Raw genomic sequence first — 22,764 nt, 5'->3', positions numbered from 1 at the left:
ACCTACGGCCATCGGCGTCGCTTGCATTGCCCAGAAGCAGACAACGTGCCAATGTGTCAGTCCGTCCCAAACGTCACAAATATTCTGTGTCAGTAGTAGAAACTAAAAGCACCGGAGCCCAATCACGGTATCCACCGCCACGGTCGAGAACGTGGTCAGTCACTGGTAACAATTCTTCCATTAGCCTACCGGCGTGCTCTGCAGACCCCCACATGCCGAAGGCCACACTCGTCAGTCTTTCCCGTGCTCTAGCCATGAGTAGATATCTAGTCAGACATAGTCAAGCTTCTAGACGCCATCGTGCCGTCAACGTGCGTTCCGCCAGCGTGCAGTTTTACACTAACCTAGCATCCAATCGAAGCCCGCCATCGACGTCAAGCTCGTCCACCTTTGGAAAGCTACATCGTTCTCCATCCGACGGCAAAGAAAGGCTCCTTTTCCAGTTTCACGTCATTACTCAGAGCAGCAAGTCGGTCTCTGCGTTATGTGATGCAATCTTTGAAGTACTAGATAAGCTTTGGGACACTGGATCGGTTCTGCACCTAGGCCCAATGCGGACGCTGTGGACATTGATGGGGCTGGCTGCGGTAAGGCAGTACGGTCGGTGCAGGAACGTCGGAAATAATGTCACTCCTGCCGTACCTTATTGAATCGTTGATGTTGGGAGAACGAGTGCATCTCGATATCGCGTGCTCGCTTCTTGCTAGCCAACTACTGGTCTGTGTTCCCCTCCCGTCTGCACCCCACCAACACCTTTTACACCAACATGTCGATCAAACTAAGTTTCGAGTCACTGATCGTGTGTAGAAATTACTCGGTCCGATAGCTGGACTTTCAGATAGACTGATCATGGCCACGATTATTCTGCAGCATGCAGGGAGTTTCGTTCCCATCCCGTCCCGCTGACGACAACCACGGTTCAGCTCAGCACCGTCGCATGTGGCCACATGTGACTCCGGCGCCGTCGCCAGCCTACTCAGAGCCAGAACATGCTCCATAGTCTCTTTTGTTCTTCGGACCCCTCGAACTAGTGAGCCAATCGTCAGTGCCGTATCACACAGTACACAAGACTTTACACAGCCCCTCGGAAGCACGTACTCGAAAGTCAACTTTGACGATGTCTTGAAATCCTTCCGAAGCTGTGATTTCTTGGTACTTCTTCTTGAAGCTCGCAAAGGCAATCTTAGGCAGAAGTAGCCGCTGCTCGGGATTGGTCTATGCAGGATCGAATTAGCAGAAGTGGTCTCGGAGGTACTTTACAGCCGTGCCGTGTGTTGGGAGTGCTCATGTACTTTTCCCGTACTCGCTTAGCCGGGAAAGTCCACATTACCACTCGGTGTAGATCGCCGGCTACTCCCAAGACACAGTAGGGAACGACGCGCGAACGCTGTTTACCATTGAGTACTTACGTCAGGACCAACATTCAGCGCGCGGACCGTGTTGTTGTGCTCGCACAGTTCGCTTGAGGCAGTGAATACAATGCAGCGGATGGGAAGTTTCAATCGCTTGGCCAGGGCGGTCCAATGTGCCCTTGTTTCTCGGTCGGCATTTGTGTTATCTGTGTACCGTGATCAGGTCGTGCACGCGCGCTACAACTAACTGTAGGGCGTAAACTCTCTTACCGATGACTACACTCGTACCCTCTCCAATCAGCTCTTCAGCTGCCTTGATACATTTCTCACGCTGTGTAGACAAGGTTACTCAGAAGTTTGTGGGCAATGTGGGGACCCGGATTAGCTTGTTGAAGAACTTACAGTTTTGAGGATATCCTGATTGACGCGTGCATATCCTAGTGGTTGCAAATGCCTCCAGTAGAATGAAGACTTGCCTGCACCTGGACTGCCGCACAAGAGAACAATCTCGAGTGAGTTGGCCTTCGAAAATGGCTCGGAGGCTACAAGGCTAGAATTTAGCATATGAACGGTACACCAGATTTCATGTGGCTTGGAATCCTGGACTTACTCGCGTCTGTTGATATTGCAGCTGCCTCTTGGAGAATGACCGTTGGGTCGAAATCTCTGGTGAATGGGCTGGGGTCTTCGTCCAGGAAGTACTCTTCAGGCGTATAGAAATGTATTTCCACGTTAGCGGCGAAGTTTCTGTGCACTCTTAGCACTTTCGCGAACCGAGATACCGTCCGAAAGTTTCAACTGACCTGTCACCGCAGGAGAAGTCCTTCGCTCTGCTTCCAGATGCCTTGCGGCCGGCCGCGTCACCGACGAAAAACGAATTGTCGAGATCCACGGCTCCTGCTCTTTCGAGATCATAGTCCTCGAGCAGCTCTCCCCACATGCCTAGTCGAGGCTTGCGGTACCGGTCGTGACTAGTGGCTGCATACACCGAGATCGGTAAATCGAGCTGCGTGAACACTGCCGAGACCTTCGCTTTGAAATCTGCCAGTCGTTTCTGATCACTCTTGATCGTTTTTGGGTCTGATTTTAGGCTGATTCCCGCTTGGTTGCTCAACACAGTGACGAGATACCTATTGAACGGCAGAATGGAAGTTAACACGAATGGCCTAATAAAGGCAGGAAATGCAATTCCAGATCGTACCCGTCTGCGTGAAGCTTCCGTAACTTCTGCGGAATGCTATGGTACCACCATTTCCAATCAGTGGCATCGCGCCCAAATTTCTTTCCCGAAGCAGATGTGATCAATGTTGAGTCCTACGACGTACATGATTAGCAAGCTGTCGCGATCAGCCTAGCAAAGATTGGCAGCATACAAAATCGAACGCGGCTATTTTCCGCTTTGCTGTAATGGTCTTGGGCAGCTGCGTAGCAGCCTTGTACCGCCCGATGAGCAGGCTGTCATTGATGATGCGCCATGTCATCCCATCAGGCTCTTTCTTCGAAAATGGCGTGAAGAAGTTTGCGACGGCTTTGCCTGCCCTTGTGTTAACCTGTGCGCTATTGCGCTATGCTGCATCAACACTCACTTGTGGTCAAGGATTGCTGCTTTCGCTTGGCGGGCGGTGGAGAAACACCTCTATCGCTGGAGCTCGGCCGCTTTCCCAATCCTGGACGTTCGGGCATATTCAACACAAGGCGTAGTCTCTAGCGCATAGTGGTTGTCATAACGTTTCGTGAGGCTGACGAGGTTTGCTGAGTTGGAAAGTTTGTGGGAACGTGGTCCGAGTCGCGACTGGCGCAAACACGCTTTCGCGATGGCACGTGCATCCCTAGGTACCTACTAAACCTCGAACAATGTGATGAACCTGCAGCAGGAGTTCACTCCGCAACAGTCACAAGTGATAGGGCTGATTTTGAGACAAGGATTCACACGTAGTCTGAAAGAACCATGCTTAGGCTCGCACCGTTGAAATATAGAGTTTCTCTAATGAGCAGACTTTCAAAGCCCGACCTCGATAACTGCCTCAGCGTTGCGACTGACTTTGAGGCTCTTGTCTTTCACATCTTGCATTGATCATGAACGTTTGAAGTACTGCTACAAGGTTGTCAAACTTTACACACTCTGTTCGTGCAAGGCACAGCGTGTGGTAACTCATAGTACCATGCATTGTACGATCCACCTACTTCTTTGGCCACTCACACAGTAAACAGACATGAAAATGCGGTAGTCGACATGATGAACATGTATGACTAGTGTAAGGGGTATCATAAGATCCGTGACCATACTTTATGCTCTGCCTTGCCGCGCAGGCCCTTGAAAATTTGTGCGATTGGAGACGACCTTGGGACACACTGTTCTCGATGTGTAACCTGCCGGTTCAACGAGGCCTTTGAGCAGCCCGAAGATGCGGAGGGCGGTACCTAACCCGCGTATCGAGCGAAAGCCTGTCTGGAATGTCCAACTCCACGCAGCCTCTCATCTGCTTCTGGAACTCTTTCAGCTCGTTCACACCGTCCTCCAGCACAGCCTGGTTGTTGTAGTCCTGGACGCGAACCTTGGCTTCCAGAATGTATGCGCCGCTCGGGTCGAAGGGTTTGAGGGCATCAAAGGCCGGCGGGTCCACCTTCGGCGTAGTTTCTAAAGACCGAACACCGGGCTCGTGAAGGATGCGGTGCAGGAAGATGACGACGTTACCGTGGACAAAGCGGTGCCCTTCTACGTAATACTCGGAGACAAATCCATGCATGGTCAGCTATGCCAGTGCGAAAGGGAGTGCATTCTGCTTACTGATGAGGACCTGTCGCGACCATCCAGGCGTGAGGGTCACCCGAAAGAAGGTCGGTCGACGAAGTGAGACGGGCAGAAACGCCTCTATCCCCAGTATCTGGCAGGTCTTGGAATTCGAAGGACCATATTGCCTCTTCGCCGGACTCAACGTTGGCCGACAAATGCTTGTTGTCGGCCGGTTTGTCGTTTGCGCGTCCCAGGTCCCCCTCGTCCAGCTTCTGCACAAGCTTGGTGTAGAAGAGATTTTTGACAGTGCCCTGCTTTGCTGGCTTGCCTCCTACAGTCTGGGACCCTCCTCCACGACCGAGATGGGCGCCTGGCTCCTCTGGCTCGCGTGTCGGTTTGTATATGATGTGCCGCTCCAGGACGCGGCGGGGCTGCATGGCAGCATGCCCGGCGAGGATCTTCAAGACTTGGTCATGGCGAGGCGACGGGAGCTGCCCGTACAGTAGCAGCTCGTGCATGGAGGTTTGTGTACCTTGTGCTGCCGCGGGATGGGCAATACACAGGCCGACAGTCCGGGATGTGGGTTGTGGGTGCTTCGTGGGGTTGAGAGGCGCGTGATTGGCGGCGAGCAGCTGTAGGACCGAAGCTCGCAAACGCCGTCACGGATAGACTCGGTCCAGCGTCCATAAGATGGGTGACTTTGGCGTAATGTAGTCAATGTCAAGTTACAATTTCATGTGTACTACAGACAGATTGTATTCACTCGAACATGAACAGCTGTTCTGTAACCTGCGTTGTGGTAACACACAGTGGCAATCTGGTCTTCCCGCGGCAAGTTGCCATCCGGCCCTCCCTGCTGACGGGCGCCTCCAATTACTTTGCCGTGTGGGCTAGACACGCAGCGAACGGTCAGAGGAGCTTCTCCGCTTGCGGAGTTCGGTAGAGGGTAGAGGCAAAAAAGTGTCTCGCGACTGTGTCTGCGAAGGCAGCGCTCATCCGACCATCAGTCGACCCCGCGGGAACGTATCACAGATCCATGACTGCGCTGCCCAAATGCTCGTGACAGAGGGCGACAACCGACAAAAGAAGTAAGACTTCACCAAGCGTCACCAATGACTACATGATTCGTCCGTGGGAGCCCCGGAATCTCGCTTTTGTTGGCCTGATGCAGGCCGTGGGCACATGGGGCGAGGGCGAGGGCGAGGGCGGACGGCGTGCCTCGGTGCTAGCGGGCCTGCTTGCATAACGTGAATTATTTATCGGCCGCTTCCTTGGTGTACTGCGCGGCTCCCCTCCACGATAACCAAGACTACTTCTTTCACCCCGCCCCAACGCCATCCTCTCCTTCTCTGTCCGATCCATCGCATCTACCTACGACTCGTCTCCAGCTTCCCCTCCCGTAAAACCCTTCATAACTGCAACACCGCATTTCCGTTCGGCTCCGACACCGCTCCATCACGCCATCACAATGAATGCTACCAAGATCCTTCAGCAGGGTCGTCAGCCCATGATCCGCTTCCTGGGCAAGCGCACTACTCCTAGCAGTGAGCTGTTCCCTCGATAAGTGCCAATGGCGCGCATAGCTAATGCGCATATAGAGATCGACCACACTCCTCAGGTCCATCCGGCATCGCCCACCCACTCCCTTCCAGAGTCGTTCGCAAGCTACCGCCAGAAGGCACAGCAACACGGCCCTCTGAACCAGACGAACAAATTTTCGACTAGCCACATCGGCGCTTCTCCGGGCTCCTCTCTTGGACCTGTTGAGGCTGGAAAGGGCACCTTCTTCGACCGCTCCGAGCTTCCTCAGCGCTTCCAGCGGATGGCTTGGTCCGAAGCCGAGATTGAGGCTATTGAGTCTGGTGGTGCAAGCCTCCACGCATGAGCGGTCAGCGATTGACCGACGATATCCGCTGCGCCGGGACGTAATGGATGAAAATTTCTTGTACACACAACAATCACGATTCAAGGTGAATCACGACTAGGAAGTAGGCGGCTCAACACCCGCCACGGAAATGAGATACGGGATGCATTTCATAGCGGAGGTAGACTGAGCACGTCATGGCGTCTTATACCCTGTAGATCGGTTTGAGGGAGGCAGCATTGAACAGCGTCCTGGAGAGGACCTTCAACGAAGGCATTGGACAACTCTCTACTTTTTCAGTATGTCAATGAATACATTGAAATTTGATTGTTGGATTCCTTCGAGTTTCTCCATTGATGTCGCTAGCTACTGTCCAATGAGACGAATTCCGAGCATCCGGGTTCACATGCGGACCTGAAGCACTGCACAAATGAACAGCATCAGAACAGCTGCGATGACTACCACAGTCCGGCATCATCGCTTTGAAGGCTTGCTTACAGTGCGTCGCAGTGCTCATCGCGCTGTCTGACACTGACTTCAACTTCGCCTACGGTTCTCCCGAGCTCGGCGCACTCAGACTCCAAAAATCGCACCTTTGCCCGACGTTCCGAGTCCCCAACACGATTCCAGACCCCACGAGCTCTAGTGCGGAGATTGTTTCCATACAGCCTTACAGTCACAGGAATTACCTCTTATCAATGCCATCTCTCCGCCTAACCTTCCCCATCGGCCGATCGCGTGCTCACCTGTTCTCCGCTAGAACACTTAGTGTGAATTCCGCTAGAGTACCATCGGCCAGCGCTGTGCTCCGCCGCTTGTTAAGCCGAGTGGGTCGGCTTTTGTGCTATTGCATGCATGGCTGGAGCTTGGCGCTGGCGTTGGTGTTGGCACAATGTTTTCCGTCGCGACAGTCGAACAGGCGTGTGCTGGTCATTGTTCTGGATGCCTATAGCGATGTAAGTATGGATGTGAAATACAATTAATTGTTGTTAACAAACCTTAAGTAGTATGCAGCTAATGATGTAGATCATCTTCTAAAGGGCTTTGATGTGAATAACATTCAAGTCAAGCCTGGGCTCTTTATGCTCGACATTCCGCGAGGATTGCGTCATCAGCCGCCTATTGTGTTTCTTCGTCTTCAGTGTCTAAATTAGTAGTAGGATCGTCATCTAGGTTATTATCTTCGGTCAGCACAGCTTCTTCCTCTTCAGAGTCGCTGACAACATGACGACGGCTCGATGCTGATTTAAAGGCTGCTGGCTAACCATTCTTTATAATCCAATGGAGACATTATTCGTGTTAGTTATAACCCCCAAACCTGTTGACTAGATTGCCCTGGTCGGACATCTGCTCCATCCAACAGCAATTGAGAACAGTGCAGCGCTTGATAAGGTTGACAAAGTCATAGCCAGCGTGCTTTGATACTTCGTCTGATAGAGGCCCTGGTAGGCGTAAATCGAACTCATCGTTCCATAGCCGTCCAAACGGGACAACTGGTATAGCGCTGGGCCCTTTCCACTCCATACGTGGAATCTGCTTCTTGAGGAATTTGAGGGCCTTGTCGATGCGCGAGAACGGGAAGACACCCTGATACTCTGATACACGTGAGAATACCGACTCTGGACCACGGTGCCTTCGATGCGTGCCTGCAGCCAATCGTAACCAATGGAGCTTGTCCTCTGGCTGTAGGGAGCTCTTGATGAAACAGACGCTGGCGTATTGTCGTGGTGTGAACGGAGCGTCCTCTCTGATACTGCTAGGGGCACGGGAGACGTGCGCATTGCCTAAAATTGGAATAACGTCCGTAATACAAATGACAGGGCAATTCTGGAACTTTCGCTGTGCGTCAACGTCGTTGTTGCCGAAGGGAACGTGCATTGTTGAAAATAGCCCATGACTAAATATCATTCGATGTACCAAACGCGTGCTGCCCATGGCTGTGAGCGATACTGGCAACAGGTACCCAGTCGGGGGTTCGTTCTTCCACCGCAGAAGCAGGACGATCTGGGGGACTGTGCATTTGGAACCTGTAAAGTCCTCATCACCAGTTAGGTAACTGAACTTTGCGCTGCGGTTGCACGCCGGTGTCCTAGGCTCATTGATCCGATATGGTGTGGCGCGGTGAAGGTCGACATCAGCCTATAACACTGTAAGTATGGATGTGAAATACAATGAATTGTTGTTAATAAACCTCAAGTAGTACGCGGTAGATGATGTAGATCATCTTCTGAAGGGCTTTGATGTGAATAACATTCAAGTTAAGCCTGGACTCTTTATGCTCACATAATGCTTTGGCGTAAATAACATTCAAGCCAAGCCTGGGCTCTTCATGCTCGACATAATGACTTCTCATTCTCTGGCGCCGACCGTCTGGACAAAGCCAGGACTCTGATCCAGTATACCCTTCGCTGCCTCGACATTGGTATAGTACCTTGGACAACTCAAGGACACTCAACAATTGGTCGTAACTTGTCGCTGTTTTGGGGCTGCAAAGGTAGGCGCTTGGGTCGTAGAGGTCTGCGGGTTCCTCAATAGTTGAGTGCACAATCTCCTCGTCTCTAGGCTTGACATCATCAAGCCGATGCGTGATGGCGGGAATGTCTGCTATCATCTTGTACAAGGGCGGAAACTCATTCCAATTTTTATTTACAAATGTGAGCTTTTGTAGGTATAACAAGGGATTCGGATCATCTGCAGACAGGAGCAGTGCCACCTTGGCTGGCCATATGGAGGTAGGCAACGTGGTGCCTGGTTGGTGGCGTGCTGCACGGCCTAGTCGGCGGATGCCTGCGTCTGGATCGTATTCATCCGTCTCTTCTGCGAGGATTGCGTCATCAGCCTCCCACTGTGTTGCTTCGTCTTCAGTATCTGAATCGCCAAGGGGATCGTGATCCAGGTCATTATCTTCGGTCAGCACAGCTTCTTCGTCTTCAGAGTCGCTGACAACATGACGACGGCTCAACTGTCAACGCTTGGCGACCGGTTCGCAGACATCGTCTTCATCCTCGTCGCCAGCATCGGCGGTGCCATGTAAGCATGCGGATGCTAGTAGCCTCAATTGGTATTTGTGGAAGATGCCCTCCGCTTCTACGTATATTGTACTGCATGTCTGAAGAATGTTGACGCCAGGGAAAGTTCGAAGCACGAGAGTACCCGTATTCCCATGGATAGGTTCAGTGGATATGCACACGTTGCCGAATACGGAGGTGCTCTGGCCTATCCTTCGTTGATTTCCGATCGAGACTGGATGGTCTCGATCGGAAATCAATCACGAAACCACCGTCAAAGGATCGAAGGCAGAGGCTGGCCCTGCCTCTTCGTCGTTCGAAAAATGTGCTCTGTGAAACGTCGCGCCAGTTAGCGCGAACGTTGAAGGTCGACCCGCAGCAGGTGGGTCAAACACCGTCGGAGTCGGCTGCACGAAACGAAACGGTGGATAGCTAAAGTTTATTGTGATGGATTATTCATGAAAGGAGTGGATTGCTATGGCAACATTGGGGGCGTTGTCGGGAGGGAGCGCTCTGTTGTGGGAGGGCATGAGGGTACGACCACCACAAGATGCCGTCGCGCTTGGCCACACTTTTGGTCTACCACACTTACAAGCGACAAAGACTGACTACCACAAAGAACGGTCGTAGGGTACCAGATAGGCCTGCATACAAAGAGAGCACCATCGTCGCATGAAGCGATGGCGCCTTTCCAAGGTCTCGTGTTTGCATCGCTAGCATAGACCATACATAGACCTCAACATGACAAGCGCACAACGACAGACATTGGAGTAGTAGTGTAAAGCACGATAAGATTTTATAGGTTAAAGGTTATGCGTAACCCGACCGCGAGTCCCATATCTAAAACCAAGGCTTATCCCAACCCCGATCCCTAAGGTGGTATACAAAGAAGTGAAGGTCAAAAGTCGCGACCAAGGATTGAAAGAGCGAGCGACGAGAAGTCAAAAGAGGTAGTACATGTTCTTCAGGTGTCTTGTCTTTCAAATCAGACTCCCCAAAAGGTTATTGGTCCGCTTACATAGCTCGTGTCTCGTGAAAAGCTGAAAAGCGCTGATCCTGCCTGCGCCAGAAATGGGTATAAGATTGAGGGGCTGCGCTTAAAAGGACGGGCAGGACGTGGAGTCCTATTGTGGAGAAGGGACTGTAGTACTCTAGTTGATGAGGGTGAAGGACATGCCGGACTCGAGGCGGTCTCCAGAAGCACCGCCCTGGCCACCGGTGAGGGCTTCCCAGAGGGCGGGAGTGGCGTCGAGACCTCCCTCGCCAGTGCAGCCGGAGCAGCGGTCTTTGATGGTGGCGTCGGCGCTCTTGCCGTTGTAGGTTACGCGGATCCTCTGGCCGCACCACTTGTTGGTAGGGTTGCCAGTGGCGGTGTCGTAGGTAGAGTCACCGAAGCCGGCGACAGCGAGGGCTGCGATCATTTTGGTATCATCAATGGCGTCACCGCAAGCACCAGTACCACCGCCGTAGTAGTTCATGGTGAGGGAACCAGTGTAGGTCTCGCCGCTGCCGCTGCCGCTGGAGGGGTCTTGAGTTGGTGCAGCCTCAGCAGGAGCAGTGGACGAAGGAGCAGGAGCCTCGGAGGTAGGTGCCGGCGAAGAGACTGGCTCAGGAGAGGGAGATGGGGTGGGCTCCGGGAAGGAGTGGGAGAGGGGAAGGGAGTCTCAGCAACAACGGGCACTGCGGAGCTTGACGGGACCTCAGGCGCAGGCTCGGAGGTAGGAGAAGAGGCAACGGGTTCGGGAGTAGGAGAAGATACAACGGGCTCAGGAGTAGAGCTGGAGACCTCTGGGGCGGCCTCAGAAGAAGTGACAGCAGCGGCGGAGCTGGGCTGCTCGAAGAAGAGGGCCGGAGAAGAGGTGGCAGCGGGGGCCTCGGTGGCCTGCTGGCCGTCCCAGACAGTGGTGTAGACAACGACGGTCTCAACGACAGTGTGGGTCTGGGTGGCATAGGCACGCTTGTCCACGGGAGCAGCGAGGGCCAAAGAGGCCATGAGGGCGGAAGCGATGATGGCGGACTTCATTTTGACGTGTAGGTGGATTTTTGAGTGTGCTAGATAGCAATGTGGTTGGATAAGATGTCCAGAGAGGGTGAGGATCGGCTAGCAATCCAAAAGTGTGGTTGATGAAGGTGATTTTGTCCTGTTGCAGGCGATTCTGCGGTGTGGTCGTCTGTGACTGGGAGTCGTGGACGGAGTGATAGGGACTGGACGAGATGCTGGATCTCGGCGATTCACAATGAATGTGTGGGAAAGAACGAAGTGGACAAATGCAAGACCTCAAGCCTGTAGAGAGTGGACAGGAGGAGGGCAGCGAGTGTCTTTTAAAGAATGACGGGGAAGGTGGGTGAGATGGGGGAAGTCAAGGCAGCGGACAAAGGCTAAGGCGGTGCGGACGTGGACACAGACGGCGTCTTTCAGCGCCAACAAGCAGGGGTGGCACGGCTGGACCGACACGAACAGCCGCCACGCAGGGCCGACGGCCATTGGCGTGCGCTGTCCGGGGCCCCTGTTTGTGTCGTCGGTCCTTCTGCGCGGCGGGCCCGGGTGCGCTGCGCTGCGTGAAGGCGACTCAGCAACGGCAGGCTCTTCTGCCCGTCTCGCGCGTCTGCAATGCTCCTGGGTCGCAGCGCATCCGTGGCGGGCGATCCATTCCGCTGCCATGTCCGCCGCGGGGCTGCATGTGGTGTCTCGCGGCGCCCAGTGCAGCTGATGTGGGCGGCCAGCGCAATTTGCGTGCTGCTGACGAGTTTCACGCACCCAGTTGCAGCTAGGCGCGCCTCCGTCCGGCAGGCACGCAGCCACTCAGCGCGCGGTTTCAGCGGGATCGCCAGGCACAGTTTGCTAGCGGCCCGAGTCGCCAGGGGCAAAGCAGAAGCAGACGCCAGCCGCCGAGGTCCTCACGAGGAGCCCCCGGGCCACGTCGAGCGCTCGCTGGCGTTGCGCCGTCCCACTCGTCGTTTGTCGTCGACAGCAGCCAGCATGCGCTTGAGATGAAATGCGGGCCGCCCGCTGCCCGTGGCCAGTGGGAAGCCGTCGCGCCTGTGCAGCTGCACCTGCTCCTGCAGCCCTCTGCGCCGCCAGGAAATCTCTTATCCGCTTATCGATAGCGATTGCGCGACCACTCCACCTGTGCTCTGGACCACCACTGCACACCGCTGCCACGACCGACGACGAAAAGTCTGCTGGCCGCAAAGGGCCTCGTCGTCGCCAGCGAGCACTTCTGCCTGGCCACCACTACCCGAAGCGCACCACGGCGTTGCTGGCCCTACCCGGTTGGGAATTCCAGAAACCATACTCGACAGCTCCACGCGGGGTGCGCGTTGTATCTACCATGCTTTGCCATGCTTTGCCATGAGCCTTGGGCCTCGTGGCTCCAAGGTGCGGCTGGGAGATCGGTGGGACTACGGGAACCCGCTACCGGCTTCGACGTTGGTCCCGCTTTGCTGGGTGAATGCCGTCACGCCCGATCCATCTGCGCATGCTCACCAACCGACCATCTGCTCATCGGCACATGTAAAAGAAATCCACTAGAAACCCACTACGGGATCATCACCCACGGTCCAGACTCTTTGACCTTCATCGGCGGCGTGTGGTAGCGCTTCGTCCCTCATGCGCCGTGGTCGACTGGTGACCGTCTACATTCCTCGTCTCGGCACATGTCTATGCGCCTGGGGTCGCACGGTAACACCGTGCCAAATGTACTTCATGTGCCAATTTCTCTATCTGGAATGTGTATCGAAGTAAAGAAGAGAGGGTGACCACTACATCTCATACGACGCCATGGTCAATGGTGTAACTGGCAGACGACTTGTCCTACCTCGCTTCTGCGCACGTCTCTGTCGAAAACAAGATGCGCTACCCGGAAAGAGCTGCCGAGGAGGAGTTTCCACAGTGTTCTCGTACCAGTGTAGACTCCTTCTGCCTGTGCACACACTAGGCTTGTTGACGCCAGCCATCTTCCGATGCAAACTCAACAACTTTACGCGAACAAGTCACACGGGAGAACGGGGCCGAGCACGTACGGTATGCGACTAAACGGCTTTGCTTCTTTGCCTCGTCCATTCATTTGTCGTGGTGGGCAAGCATACTTCGTTCGCACGTACGAGTGAACTAATGCCCAGATTCTACGTAAGACTATCCGCATCATACATAACAGTAATGCGTACAGCACCCCTTCTACGCGAGTAGCATACCTCCTCATCCTTTTTCGTTGCGCAGGTGATCGCCACTGCAGCCGCCTTGCAAGGCAAGCCAGGATCTGCACCACGCAGTAGGCTCGTTCATCTCACATAACTGAGAATCTGAGGCACAGTCGCACCGCACTGCAACAACACATTTTCCGATGCAAAATAACATCCAATTTGAACACGCCTGCAAGTTGCGTCATGATCATGCCTCACGTTGAGTGGTCGGGCCCACCGAGTACGCCCAGCCATTGTCCGGAGCTTCATCTCCGTATCACTACGGCCGCTGGGAGCTTTGTCGATATCTGACAAACTTGGAGACAAGCGCGAAGTGGCTGTGTAGTTGTCAATAAGGCCTTGTAACGGTCTTGATTTGCGGTGTGGTGTGATGTGCTTTGTTGGAAATTGACATGTTTGATCGCTTGTGTATTAATGCGCTCCAACTTCGATCTGTGACTCGATCGCTCTGTTCGATTCTCTTCCTTCGAGACAACTCTTTCTGTATTTGGTCACCAAGAGAGCGAGTCCGCAGAAGAAAGATGCTTGTTATGCACTACGAATCGCCTGTCCTACCCCAGCGACATCAACATGGCGGCCACTACTGATCCCTTGCTGATCATGCTCCACGTTTTGGTCTTTGGCCAGCTTTACTTCAATTCAATCCCGCAACTTTCCTGATTTTCAGTTTGACAACTTACACATCTTCCTGAGCTCAATCAAATCACCTTCTCAACAAAACTACTGCTGTCATTTACTCCAAGAACGCTAACCATTCTCCCCCATCATAATACTTTTCCACACCGTCTGGATGCTTCTGCCACGAAAGACTCGCATTCTTCTCCTGACCCCACGGCCCCTGCACCCACACATAATTACTGCCATTCTGATAATACCAGCGTCCATGTTTGTCACTCCACTTGAAGGGTGGCAAGGTAGGTGAGGATGGCTCTGCTGGTGCAGGTGTGGCCGCATCTGTTGTTGGTGTCTGGGACGGCGTAGCCGCAAGTGATGGCGTACTCTGAGTGCCCAATAACCGCGGACCGTTCCCAAGGAGCACCATGTTGTTCCAGTCATCGCCGGTCAGATCCTCGAAATTCTGTGTGCCCTCTTCGAACTTAATGGTCACGGGATTCTTGACCTTGAGCTTCTTGTTGTGCGGTGTCCAGCTCCAGCCCATAGGGGTTGTCCACGGCTACATTCCATTCTCGTCAGCGCAGTTCCTTCTTCGATTGAATAAACACGAAACCACGTGTAAAAACTCGCACTATCCTCTTCAAAGCAAGGAACTACTCACCTTCTCCGCACTGACCACAAAATCACCCTCACTCAACACCACCGCCGCCGCCCTACTAATCTTAAACACCCCCGACTTCGCCCTCCCATCCTCCTCCATCTGCCAACTCAACTTATTCAGCACCTGACTCCCCTTCTGCAATCCGCGATGTCCCTGCATCTTCCCACTATGCAACTGCGTCCAACTACTCTGCCTCTCCGCGCCGACACTTGTCTCCACGCCCTCCACCATCGGCATGCTCACCGCAACCTGCCCGGTACTTTTATTAACATGCTCTTCGGAAGTGGGGTTGGATTCGACGTGGACGGGGCCGTAGTCTGTGATTTCAGGATCGGCGTGGGAGGCAGAAGAAGTGAAGAAGAGGGTGAGCGCTGCTTCCATGAAGCGCTGGTCGCGCCCGTACTGGATGTCGAATTGGAAGCGGAGGAGACAGGCGGGTTTTGCGCCGAGCTTGCCCCAGGTGTGGGACGTGAGTGTTATCGTTACGCCGCGTTGGTCGCCGTCGGGGCGATAGTATAGGACGGGCATGGTGGCTTTGGTCTATTCACGTTGTCTTACTGCGCTTCTCCTCTACCAATATCTCTTTCGTCATTACCAGTCGACTCGTGTATGAGGTCTTGGAAGGCTTTCTGGGACATTCGGATGTGATTGCGTGTTGCATGTTTTGTGTTTCGAAAGGGCTAGCGCATGGGGCGGATTGACGAAATGCTGACCGAACACGTTGGTCCGTTGACGGCCATTTTCTTCATTCGTCTACGCAAGCAAAACCGCATGTCGCGCAGGTATACCAGAAGAGTCTCCGCTGGCCATAACTTGACTCGGTTCCTCAACAGAGAGCCTTGTGTGGCGGCGCAATCGCGGAGTTACCCGTAGTCTTCGACTTACACGACTACTGGGACCATTATGTGGCATGGTGCGTGGGCGTCCAGAATAACACTGACCGTTGATATATATATATATACATGGCAGTCATATTGTCTAGACAGTCTCGTCGTGGTAAGATCATTTGTTAATCCTATCAGTTGATGCGCCTAACGTATCGCCGGTGCGTGATCATTAACAGTACACATCAGTCATCACATCACTAGTAGAGCAGTGTCATCAAACTCATCTCATTCAAGAGCATTAACTCGTAGGCGGGGTATCATCAAACAGTATCATACAACCGATCTTGTCCGCATCTCCACGGAATCCATTATGCAAGACAATGCAAAATATGCCTGTCTTCTCTCTGCAATTGTTTTTGTCGACTTGCACCACTCTAGTAGACACGACGAGCGTTGCGCCCGTCAGTGCCATGCATGCGGCGAGTGCCAGCAGCCTGGAAAGATCGTTAGACGTGTACCGTTACGTTACTGACAAGATCGAAAGCTTACCTTGAGGCCAGGACGACGTGTCAAAGATCCCCTGAGCTTCATCAAAGCACCAGAGACCTTGTCTCCCATCGTAGCGTGGCGCTTGTGGTGATGACCAGTGGTAGCGCCATGGGGACCAGCGCCGTGGGTGGTGCGAGTGGTCTTGGTCGTGGTCGTGGTTGTGGTGGTCGCTGCAGGAGCACGACGAGTGCTGGTACGAGTACCAGTAGTGCGAGGGCCCATGAGCCTAGTCTTGAGGCTGGGCTTGGTGCGGGTCGTCCTTGTGGTGCGGGGAGCGGTAGTGTTGTGGGTGCGGCGCGAGTGTGTCAACGGCATGGTGGTCGATAGATGGTAGGTTGATGGAGTTGGCTGAGGTGGTCTGAACTTTGGATAAGTATGCTTGAGTTGTGGCGAGTTGAGCTGTACTTGTGTAGAGCAGATAGTTGTGTAGTGAAGTGACGATAGAGTTGAGGCGATACAGGTGATTCTTTATACACCTCGTCCTCATCAGCTCTCTTGACGAAAACAAGATACCTTGTGCTGCGCACCGTAGACGGAAGCGATCACCCAGCCTGCGCACTGCCCTGCGTCATTGCCAATGTCTCACACCGTGGCGCATGACGAACGCAGCGGCTTTCGTGAGTCGTGTGGCTGGTCCCCTGCTGAAGGTATCTTCCATTGCATTGCCTGATTCGGCGTCCAGGGCCAATATACTGCATTTTGATTGATGGACATTCGCTGGGAGTTCGGGATCGGGAGCGCATCCTTTGTTCTGGACCCGTCATAGCGTTAGAGGGTTGTTGCTGGACCCTGATTTCGGAGGTGGGTCTACGTCATACTCCATCCCCATCGATAACGGCCGCTTGCGAACTTGGTAATCTGGAGCTGCGAAAGGCTGGAGATTGTTGGACGGGAGATGAGGGCACTGTGAACGTGCCGCATGACCGATGGAATGTAGGGCACACCCTGCTATCAATAGAACACGGTCGATGGCGTAGCACGCAACGCTCGGGTCGGGAGGAAGGGGTGCGGGGTACTCACCTCTGGCCATTCTACCCATCTCCTACCCATCTCCTACCCATCTCCTACCCATCTCCTACCCATCTCCTACCCCTCAACACCAACTTGCTATCTACAGCGAGCCGTGTCGTCGGATATTCAATGCCTCTGGATGGTCCATATACTACAGAGCGAAGGCCTGTTGGACACTCCTCTCGCTCTCCATGTGTCGGAGACTGACTGAGCTTCCATCGCACGTCTTCGACGGCCACGCATCATCCTTGCCGTCTGCGAAGTGGCACGCGTAGGACATCACGGTAGAGAAGCCCGAGAAGCAATAGGTGGTCGTCACTTCTCATGCAAAGGGCCCACAGTTCGCAGGCCAAAAGACGTAGAGTGACAATTAGGCTACGTCACCAAGAAATCATCGATCTGAATAAAACTTCCACCTCGCGCACTCACTGCACGCTTCACACAGATCTCCACACGATTTCCCTTCAAGAAATATCGAATTTCAAGTTTCGCAACCCATCACAATGTCTTCTAGCAAGGGCCAATTCGAGTCGGGTAAGTAACATGGAGTACCACGCGGTAACAGCACCCAAAGGCTGACACGAGCAGGCTTTCAGCCCGAAGTGCAACACCAACCCGTTCCGGGTCTGGAAAAGAATATGGACCCGCAGCCGCTTTACGACCAACTCCCTACCGCCGACGGAGGCAAGCAACCCTACAGAGCCGCCGGCAAGCTGGAGGGCAAGAAGGCCATTGTATCGGGAGGGGACTCCGGGATCGGGAGAGCCATTTGCGTGCTCTACGCCATGGAAGGCGCCGATGTCTTCATTGCTTACCTTCCCCAAGAAGAAGACGACGCACAAGAGACTAAGAAGCTTGTCGAGCAAAACGGACGAAAATGCTACCTCCACGCGACCGACCTGACGGACCGCGGAAACTGCGAGAAGCTGGTGGCTGAAGCCGTCAAGCAGCTTGGCGGTCTGGACATCCTCGTAAATAATGCAGCGTACCAGATGGTGGTCGATGATATCAAGGACCTGAAGGAGGAGCAGTGGATCCACACCTTTAACACAAACATCCACCCCTACTTCTACCTTGCTAAGTACTCGCTTCCCCACATGAAGGCCGGATCTACCATCATCAACAATGCCTCCATCAACGCGTACATCGGCCGTCCTGATCTCCTCGACTACACTTCCACCAAGGGCGCTATCGTTGCTTTCACCCGCGGCTTGTCGAACCAATACGTTGGCAGGGGTATCCGCGTCAACGCCGTCGCACCGGGTCCGGTCTGGACTCCACTCATCCCAGCTACCATGGGCGACGAACAGATCAAGCAGTTCACCGCGCCTATCGGCAGGCCGTCGCAGCCTAGCGAGATCGCAACGTGTTTCGTGTTCCTGGCGAGTGCGGACAGTAGCTCTATCAGTGGACAGACGATCCACGCCAACGGTGGAACCATTGTCAACGGCTGATTGTGCATTTTATAAGCGAGGTTTTATGTTAGTCAATGCTTGAATATGAATCTAATGATCCCACTACACCCTTCATTGTTTATCACAAGTTGACGTGTTGAGCTACTTGGTAATTGCACATGAACGGGCGTAGTGACGCATGGGTACATAAAGTGCTGCTGGTGATCCGGAACAAGACTTCCAGATGCACTTGTGACATCAAGGTAAACCCGAATCCATGATTCTTAACGTCACTCGAGGCTCTTGTATATTCGATAAGCGCCGTGTCCATACTGCACCATGTGTTCTACGTCGCATCTTTTCGCCCGTGGCAGCTCTGGTGAGCCATCACGCTGGTTTCCTAGACCTGTCGCCCGCAACGTTATACTGGCAGCTGCACAATCCGTGACACCTTCGTTGGACCAAATCACAACATTTTAGTCTTCATCTTCCTCCACGCTCACCCCCCTCAACAGTTTCTGCCTCACGTCATCGCGGCCGAGCCGGAGCAGGTACCATGGGGCCTGTTTGTGCGGCACACGACAGCGTGATTCCAACAGATTCTTGACATTGGAGTTGATCCTCCAATACTCATCATCTGAATCTTTGCCCTTGGGCCTCGAGCGATCCATGCAATCCAAGCAGAGACCGTCAAAATGATTCAGAGCAGCTTGTCGCGTCATCTGAACGGCATATACCCAATCTATGCTCCGGCACCAGCGGCAATTGGAGTTATAGCTGAATGTGGATTCTATCATTCGGTCGAGGATGTCTTGGAAAGATGAACGCTGTAGAGCATCGTCGATCGTGAACCACTGGGAATCTGGGCGAGAAAGAACCTTTGGTAACGTAAAGAACGGATGCGCGCCTCAAGGGCATACCTGTTCAACGACCTGAAGGAAAGACGATCAAGGTGATAGGGCGAAGACAACTACTTCTGAAGCCCGCCAACAGAATGTCATGATCAGCATCGACCTATGATTACTACTCACACAGTGTCACTTCATAGTAAGCTAGGACTGCCCTTCAAGCGTGAAAGTTCCCGTCTTGCTGATGAGATACTCAGCCACAGCGACGTCTTTGCCAGATTCCTTTCCGTAACCTGATTGCTTGATGCCACCGAATGGCGACTCGGCGGCTGAAGAATTACCTGATCCTTAGTGAGCAGCGCCCTCGAACCCTTTTTGGGGGTTTCACTTACCAGTGTTCAAACCGATCATACCTGCTTCGAGATTCTCGAACAACCTCCACAGCCGATCAACATTCTTGGTGAAACAGTACGATGCCAAACCCATGCTTGTATCGTTGGCAGCTTTGACAACCTCTTCTTCTGTCTCGAACTTGAGAAAGCTACAAACTGTGACGTGGTAAGCTCACGTCCCTGTGACATCCTCCGACAGACTCACGTGGTGCAAAGATCTCCTCGCTGGCGATGTCCATGTCTGGAGTGACACCCGTGATCACAGTAGGCTCGAAGAAGTAGCCGCCTTTACCGGAGACCTTATGGCCACCAGTATGGATTTTTGCTCCCTTGGACTTAGCATCGCTTACCAGAGCTAGTGCTTTCTCAATGCCTCGCGGCGTGGTGACTGGCCCCATAGTAGTCTCCTTCTCTGAGCCATGGCCCACAACGATCTTCTGAGTCTCAGCATTCCATCGTTCGAGGAAATTGTCGAAGATGCCGGACTGCACATATATACGGTTCGCAGTGATACATGCTTGGCCGGCGTGACGGTACTTCAATGCGAAAATCTGGCTCATAGCTTGGTCGATGTTCGCGTCGTCGAATATGAGGACCGGACAATTACCACCCAGCTCGAGAGTGACCTTCTTCAAATTGTCTGAGCATATTCTCGCGACAAGCTTTCCAACACGGGTGCTCCCGGTGAATGAGACCTTCTTGACCAGCTATTGGGAGTTAGCACAGGAATAACCATGTTTGAGATTTTCTGCTCACCTCATGCCGACATAAAGCCTCACTAAGTTCAGGAGTCTTGTCTAAATCGGTGGTCAACACGTTCAATGCCCCCTTGGGGAATCCGGCCTTATCTGCAAGGTACGCTAGTGTGAGAATTGTGATGGGTGTTTCTGGACTAGGTTTCACAATCATCGTACATCCGGCCGCAAGTGCAGCTCCGGCCTTCCTCAAGATCATAGCAATTGGAAAATTCCAGGGTACCAGCGCTGCAGCGACTCCAAGCGGTTGCTTGATTGTGAAAACACGTCGATCGGGCAAAGCAGGCGTAAAAACGGACCCTTGAATACGCTCTGCCTCCCCAGCAAACCACCAGGTGAAACCGGTTGAGTAGTCGATTTCCCCATAAGCTTCGGCGCGCGGCTTGCCGGTTTCGTACACAAGAATCGTGGCGATATCTTCCTTGTTTTCACGAATGAGCGAATCCCATTTGAACAGCATCTGCGCTCGTGCTCGGGGACTGATCTTTCTGTATTCCTCAAAACAATTCTGTGAACTTTGCACAGCTTCATCTACATCCGACGCATCGTTGGTCGGGCACTCTGTCCATGCCTTTCCAGTACCAGGGTCTTAAGATCGTTAACGAGATAATTGATTGTTCGGCATGGGGGACCCACCGACTACCTCGAATGTCTTGCCGGACTTCGACTTCCTCCATTCTCCATGCACGAAAGAGAGGTTGTGCAGGAGATCGGGGTTATTGAGCTGTTTGATCAGCCGCGAATCTCCTTACGACACTTACTTGCATACCTTGCAAGGTAGCTCATAGTTCTGTGCTGAACCCATCTTTCCGTGCGCTTAGTGCCGGTATTGTCTTCCGAACAGATCGTCACAGATTATATGAGCGAAAACGGCTCCGAAATTTGACAGTGCAGAGGAATTGTAGTTTGAGGGGTGGCTGATCAGTTCAGATTCTCAAACCTTCCGTTTGAGTTTCCAGTTGAGGGGTGGACCCTCTTTAATGTATCGGAAGGCGCTCTGCTCATGTTTCGGAGGGTGCAGCTACGACATCTATTTGACCCCACCTTGTCCGCACCCGAGCTACCATCGTCATTCGTCAGCACCGCACAAGACCGGAGATCCGGAGTGGAGGTGGGATGCACTTGCATTCAAAAAGGATATATGGTCGTATGAATGGATACGCTTACTCCAACGACGTCAGTGGTTCCCCTCACTACGAGGCACGCCAATAATGTAACCGGCCTCGGTAAGTGCCTCCTGATGAGCAGATTGTGGGGATAGAAAGGCGCGGAGAAGACCACGCCTTCTGCTACTGATCATTAGCGTGACACTGCACCTCCTCTGTCCCTGACCCACGCCAAACCTCTTCGTGAAGACGCTGTCGATTATTCTCGTTTCGCATCCTCGAACGACTATCAGACGACACCTTCTAACCTCATCATCGTCAGAATGGGTCGACTCGACGGAAAAGTTGCTCTCGTCACTGGTAAAAGGGTACCGGGTTGCGAGTCCCTCACATGATGCTAATGAAATTCAACAGGAGCTGGATCTGGATTTGGAAAGGGTATATCTGAAGCTTTCGCCGCAGAGGGTGCCAAGGTACTGGTTTGCGATATCAATCAAGACGGCGGTAACGCAACAGTTCAAACCAACCCCTTAGCCATGGCCTTCCACAAGATGGACGTGACGAAAGCGTCAGACTGGAAATCCGCCGTCAATGCAGCAGTCCAGAAGTTCGGGAAATGTGACGTACTTGTCAACAATGCTGGAACAAGCTACAGAAACAAACCCACGGTTGATGTCACAGAAGAAGAATTCCAAAAGGTCTTCGACGTCAACGTCAAGGGAATATTCCTCGGATGCAACGCGTGGGTTTCGCAGGCAATTGAGAAGAAAGAGGGTGGCGTGATCATCAATATAGCCAGTGTTGGGGCATCTCGACCACGACCGGGTCTGGTCTGGTATAACGCGTCCAAGGGCGCCGTCGCGAACGTATGAATTGGCAGTCTATGCACAGTAAACTCACACTGACTTTACATTCAGGTCACGAAAGGCCTTGCAGCGGAGTATGGACCGCATCAGATCAGAGTTGTCTCCATCTGCCCGCTGGTCACCAGTACAGGACTATTCTCGCATTTCACAGGCGTTCCGGATACACCTGAGAACCGAAAGAACTTCATATCCAACGTTCCCATGGGTCGTATAGGGGAGGTCGAGGATGTTAGCTCCACGGCAGTTTTCCTGGCAAGCTCTGATGCGAAGTTCATCACAGGTGTCAATCTTGACGTAGATGGAGGTCGTTGTATCTAGTAGCGGACGCATATGCGTATACCAATACCTATCATGATGACACCCGCTGTGACAGCTGAACTTTTCTTCACCTAGATTCGATTTCGAAATGGTAAGACACTGATAATGTTTGGAACTGAATTCTGGTTATTGACTGCGCTGGGATGTGGACAAGGCATCAAGTGAGGCACCGAATAGTGAATACGATAAAACCTTCCCGGTGGCGCATATTATTTGAAGAACAAAGTCTACACTGAACCAGATCTGTGTCCGCATGAGGTT

General features: G+C 53.1%; 9 protein-coding genes across 9 annotated transcripts; 3 read left to right on the top strand and 6 right to left on the bottom strand.

Moving 5' to 3' along the window:
• Positions 1–2,109: 2,109 nt before the first annotated feature.
• On the bottom strand, positions 2,110–4,099 carry pnk1 (DNA kinase/phosphatase Pnk1; the record flags this gene model as incomplete). The annotated part of the gene is made up of 4 exons (XM_056211232.1): positions 2,110–2,589; positions 2,726–2,886; positions 2,939–2,988; positions 3,774–4,099. The coding sequence occupies 4 exons, from the start codon at positions 4,097–4,099 to the stop codon at positions 2,110–2,112; spliced, it is 1,017 nt and encodes a 338-aa protein (XP_056074705.1).
• A 37-nt stretch (positions 4,100–4,136) lies between these two features.
• On the bottom strand, positions 4,137–4,604 carry N0V89_002421 (uncharacterized protein; the record flags this gene model as incomplete). The annotated part of the gene is made up of 1 exon (XM_056211231.1): positions 4,137–4,604. One exon carries the CDS (start codon positions 4,602–4,604, stop codon positions 4,137–4,139), a length of 468 nt encoding a protein of 155 aa, XP_056074704.1.
• Positions 4,605–5,554: 950 nt separating this feature from the next.
• N0V89_002420 (uncharacterized protein) lies at positions 5,555–5,971 on the top strand (the record flags this gene model as incomplete). The annotated part of the gene is made up of 2 exons (XM_056211230.1): positions 5,555–5,630; positions 5,685–5,971. The coding sequence occupies 2 exons, from the start codon at positions 5,555–5,557 to the stop codon at positions 5,969–5,971; spliced, it is 363 nt and encodes a 120-aa protein (XP_056074703.1).
• Positions 5,972–7,249: 1,278 nt separating this feature from the next.
• N0V89_002419 (uncharacterized protein) lies at positions 7,250–9,057 on the bottom strand (the record flags this gene model as incomplete). The annotated part of the gene is made up of 4 exons (XM_056211229.1): positions 7,250–7,734; positions 7,978–8,089; positions 8,142–8,889; positions 9,053–9,057. The coding sequence occupies 4 exons, from the start codon at positions 9,055–9,057 to the stop codon at positions 7,250–7,252; spliced, it is 1,350 nt and encodes a 449-aa protein (XP_056074702.1).
• A 1,052-nt stretch (positions 9,058–10,109) lies between these two features.
• Positions 10,110–10,981, bottom strand: N0V89_002418 (uncharacterized protein; the record flags this gene model as incomplete). The annotated part of the gene is made up of 2 exons (XM_056211228.1): positions 10,110–10,502; positions 10,634–10,981. The coding sequence occupies 2 exons, from the start codon at positions 10,979–10,981 to the stop codon at positions 10,110–10,112; spliced, it is 741 nt and encodes a 246-aa protein (XP_056074701.1).
• A 2,913-nt stretch (positions 10,982–13,894) lies between these two features.
• N0V89_002417 (uncharacterized protein) lies at positions 13,895–14,965 on the bottom strand (the record flags this gene model as incomplete). Its single annotated transcript, XM_056211227.1, has 2 exons — positions 13,895–14,335; positions 14,438–14,965. The coding sequence occupies 2 exons, from the start codon at positions 14,963–14,965 to the stop codon at positions 13,895–13,897; spliced, it is 969 nt and encodes a 322-aa protein (XP_056074700.1).
• Positions 14,966–17,327: 2,362 nt separating this feature from the next.
• N0V89_002416 (uncharacterized protein) lies at positions 17,328–18,278 on the top strand (the record flags this gene model as incomplete). Its single annotated transcript, XM_056211226.1, has 2 exons — positions 17,328–17,358; positions 17,413–18,278. 2 exons carry the CDS (start codon positions 17,328–17,330, stop codon positions 18,276–18,278), a joined length of 897 nt encoding a protein of 298 aa, XP_056074699.1.
• A 992-nt stretch (positions 18,279–19,270) lies between these two features.
• On the bottom strand, positions 19,271–21,018 carry N0V89_002415 (uncharacterized protein; the record flags this gene model as incomplete). The annotated part of the gene is made up of 6 exons (XM_056211225.1): positions 19,271–19,407; positions 19,459–19,614; positions 19,664–20,165; positions 20,215–20,801; positions 20,850–20,937; positions 20,983–21,018. 6 exons carry the CDS (start codon positions 21,016–21,018, stop codon positions 19,271–19,273), a joined length of 1,506 nt encoding a protein of 501 aa, XP_056074698.1.
• Positions 21,019–21,642: 624 nt separating this feature from the next.
• Positions 21,643–22,503, top strand: N0V89_002414 (uncharacterized protein; the record flags this gene model as incomplete). The annotated part of the gene is made up of 3 exons (XM_056211224.1): positions 21,643–21,679; positions 21,734–22,185; positions 22,237–22,503. 3 exons carry the CDS (start codon positions 21,643–21,645, stop codon positions 22,501–22,503), a joined length of 756 nt encoding a protein of 251 aa, XP_056074697.1.
• Positions 22,504–22,764: the final 261 nt, after the last annotated feature.

The sequence above is a fragment of the Didymosphaeria variabile genome (assembly GCF_027946475.1).
Source record: "Didymosphaeria variabile strain IMI 356815 chromosome Unknown scaffold_2, whole genome shotgun sequence".
NCBI lineage: Eukaryota > Fungi > Ascomycota > Dothideomycetes > Pleosporales > Didymosphaeriaceae > Didymosphaeria > Didymosphaeria variabile.
Note: the sequence above shows the minus strand (reverse complement) of the source record. Positions and strands in the feature narration are given on the sequence as shown.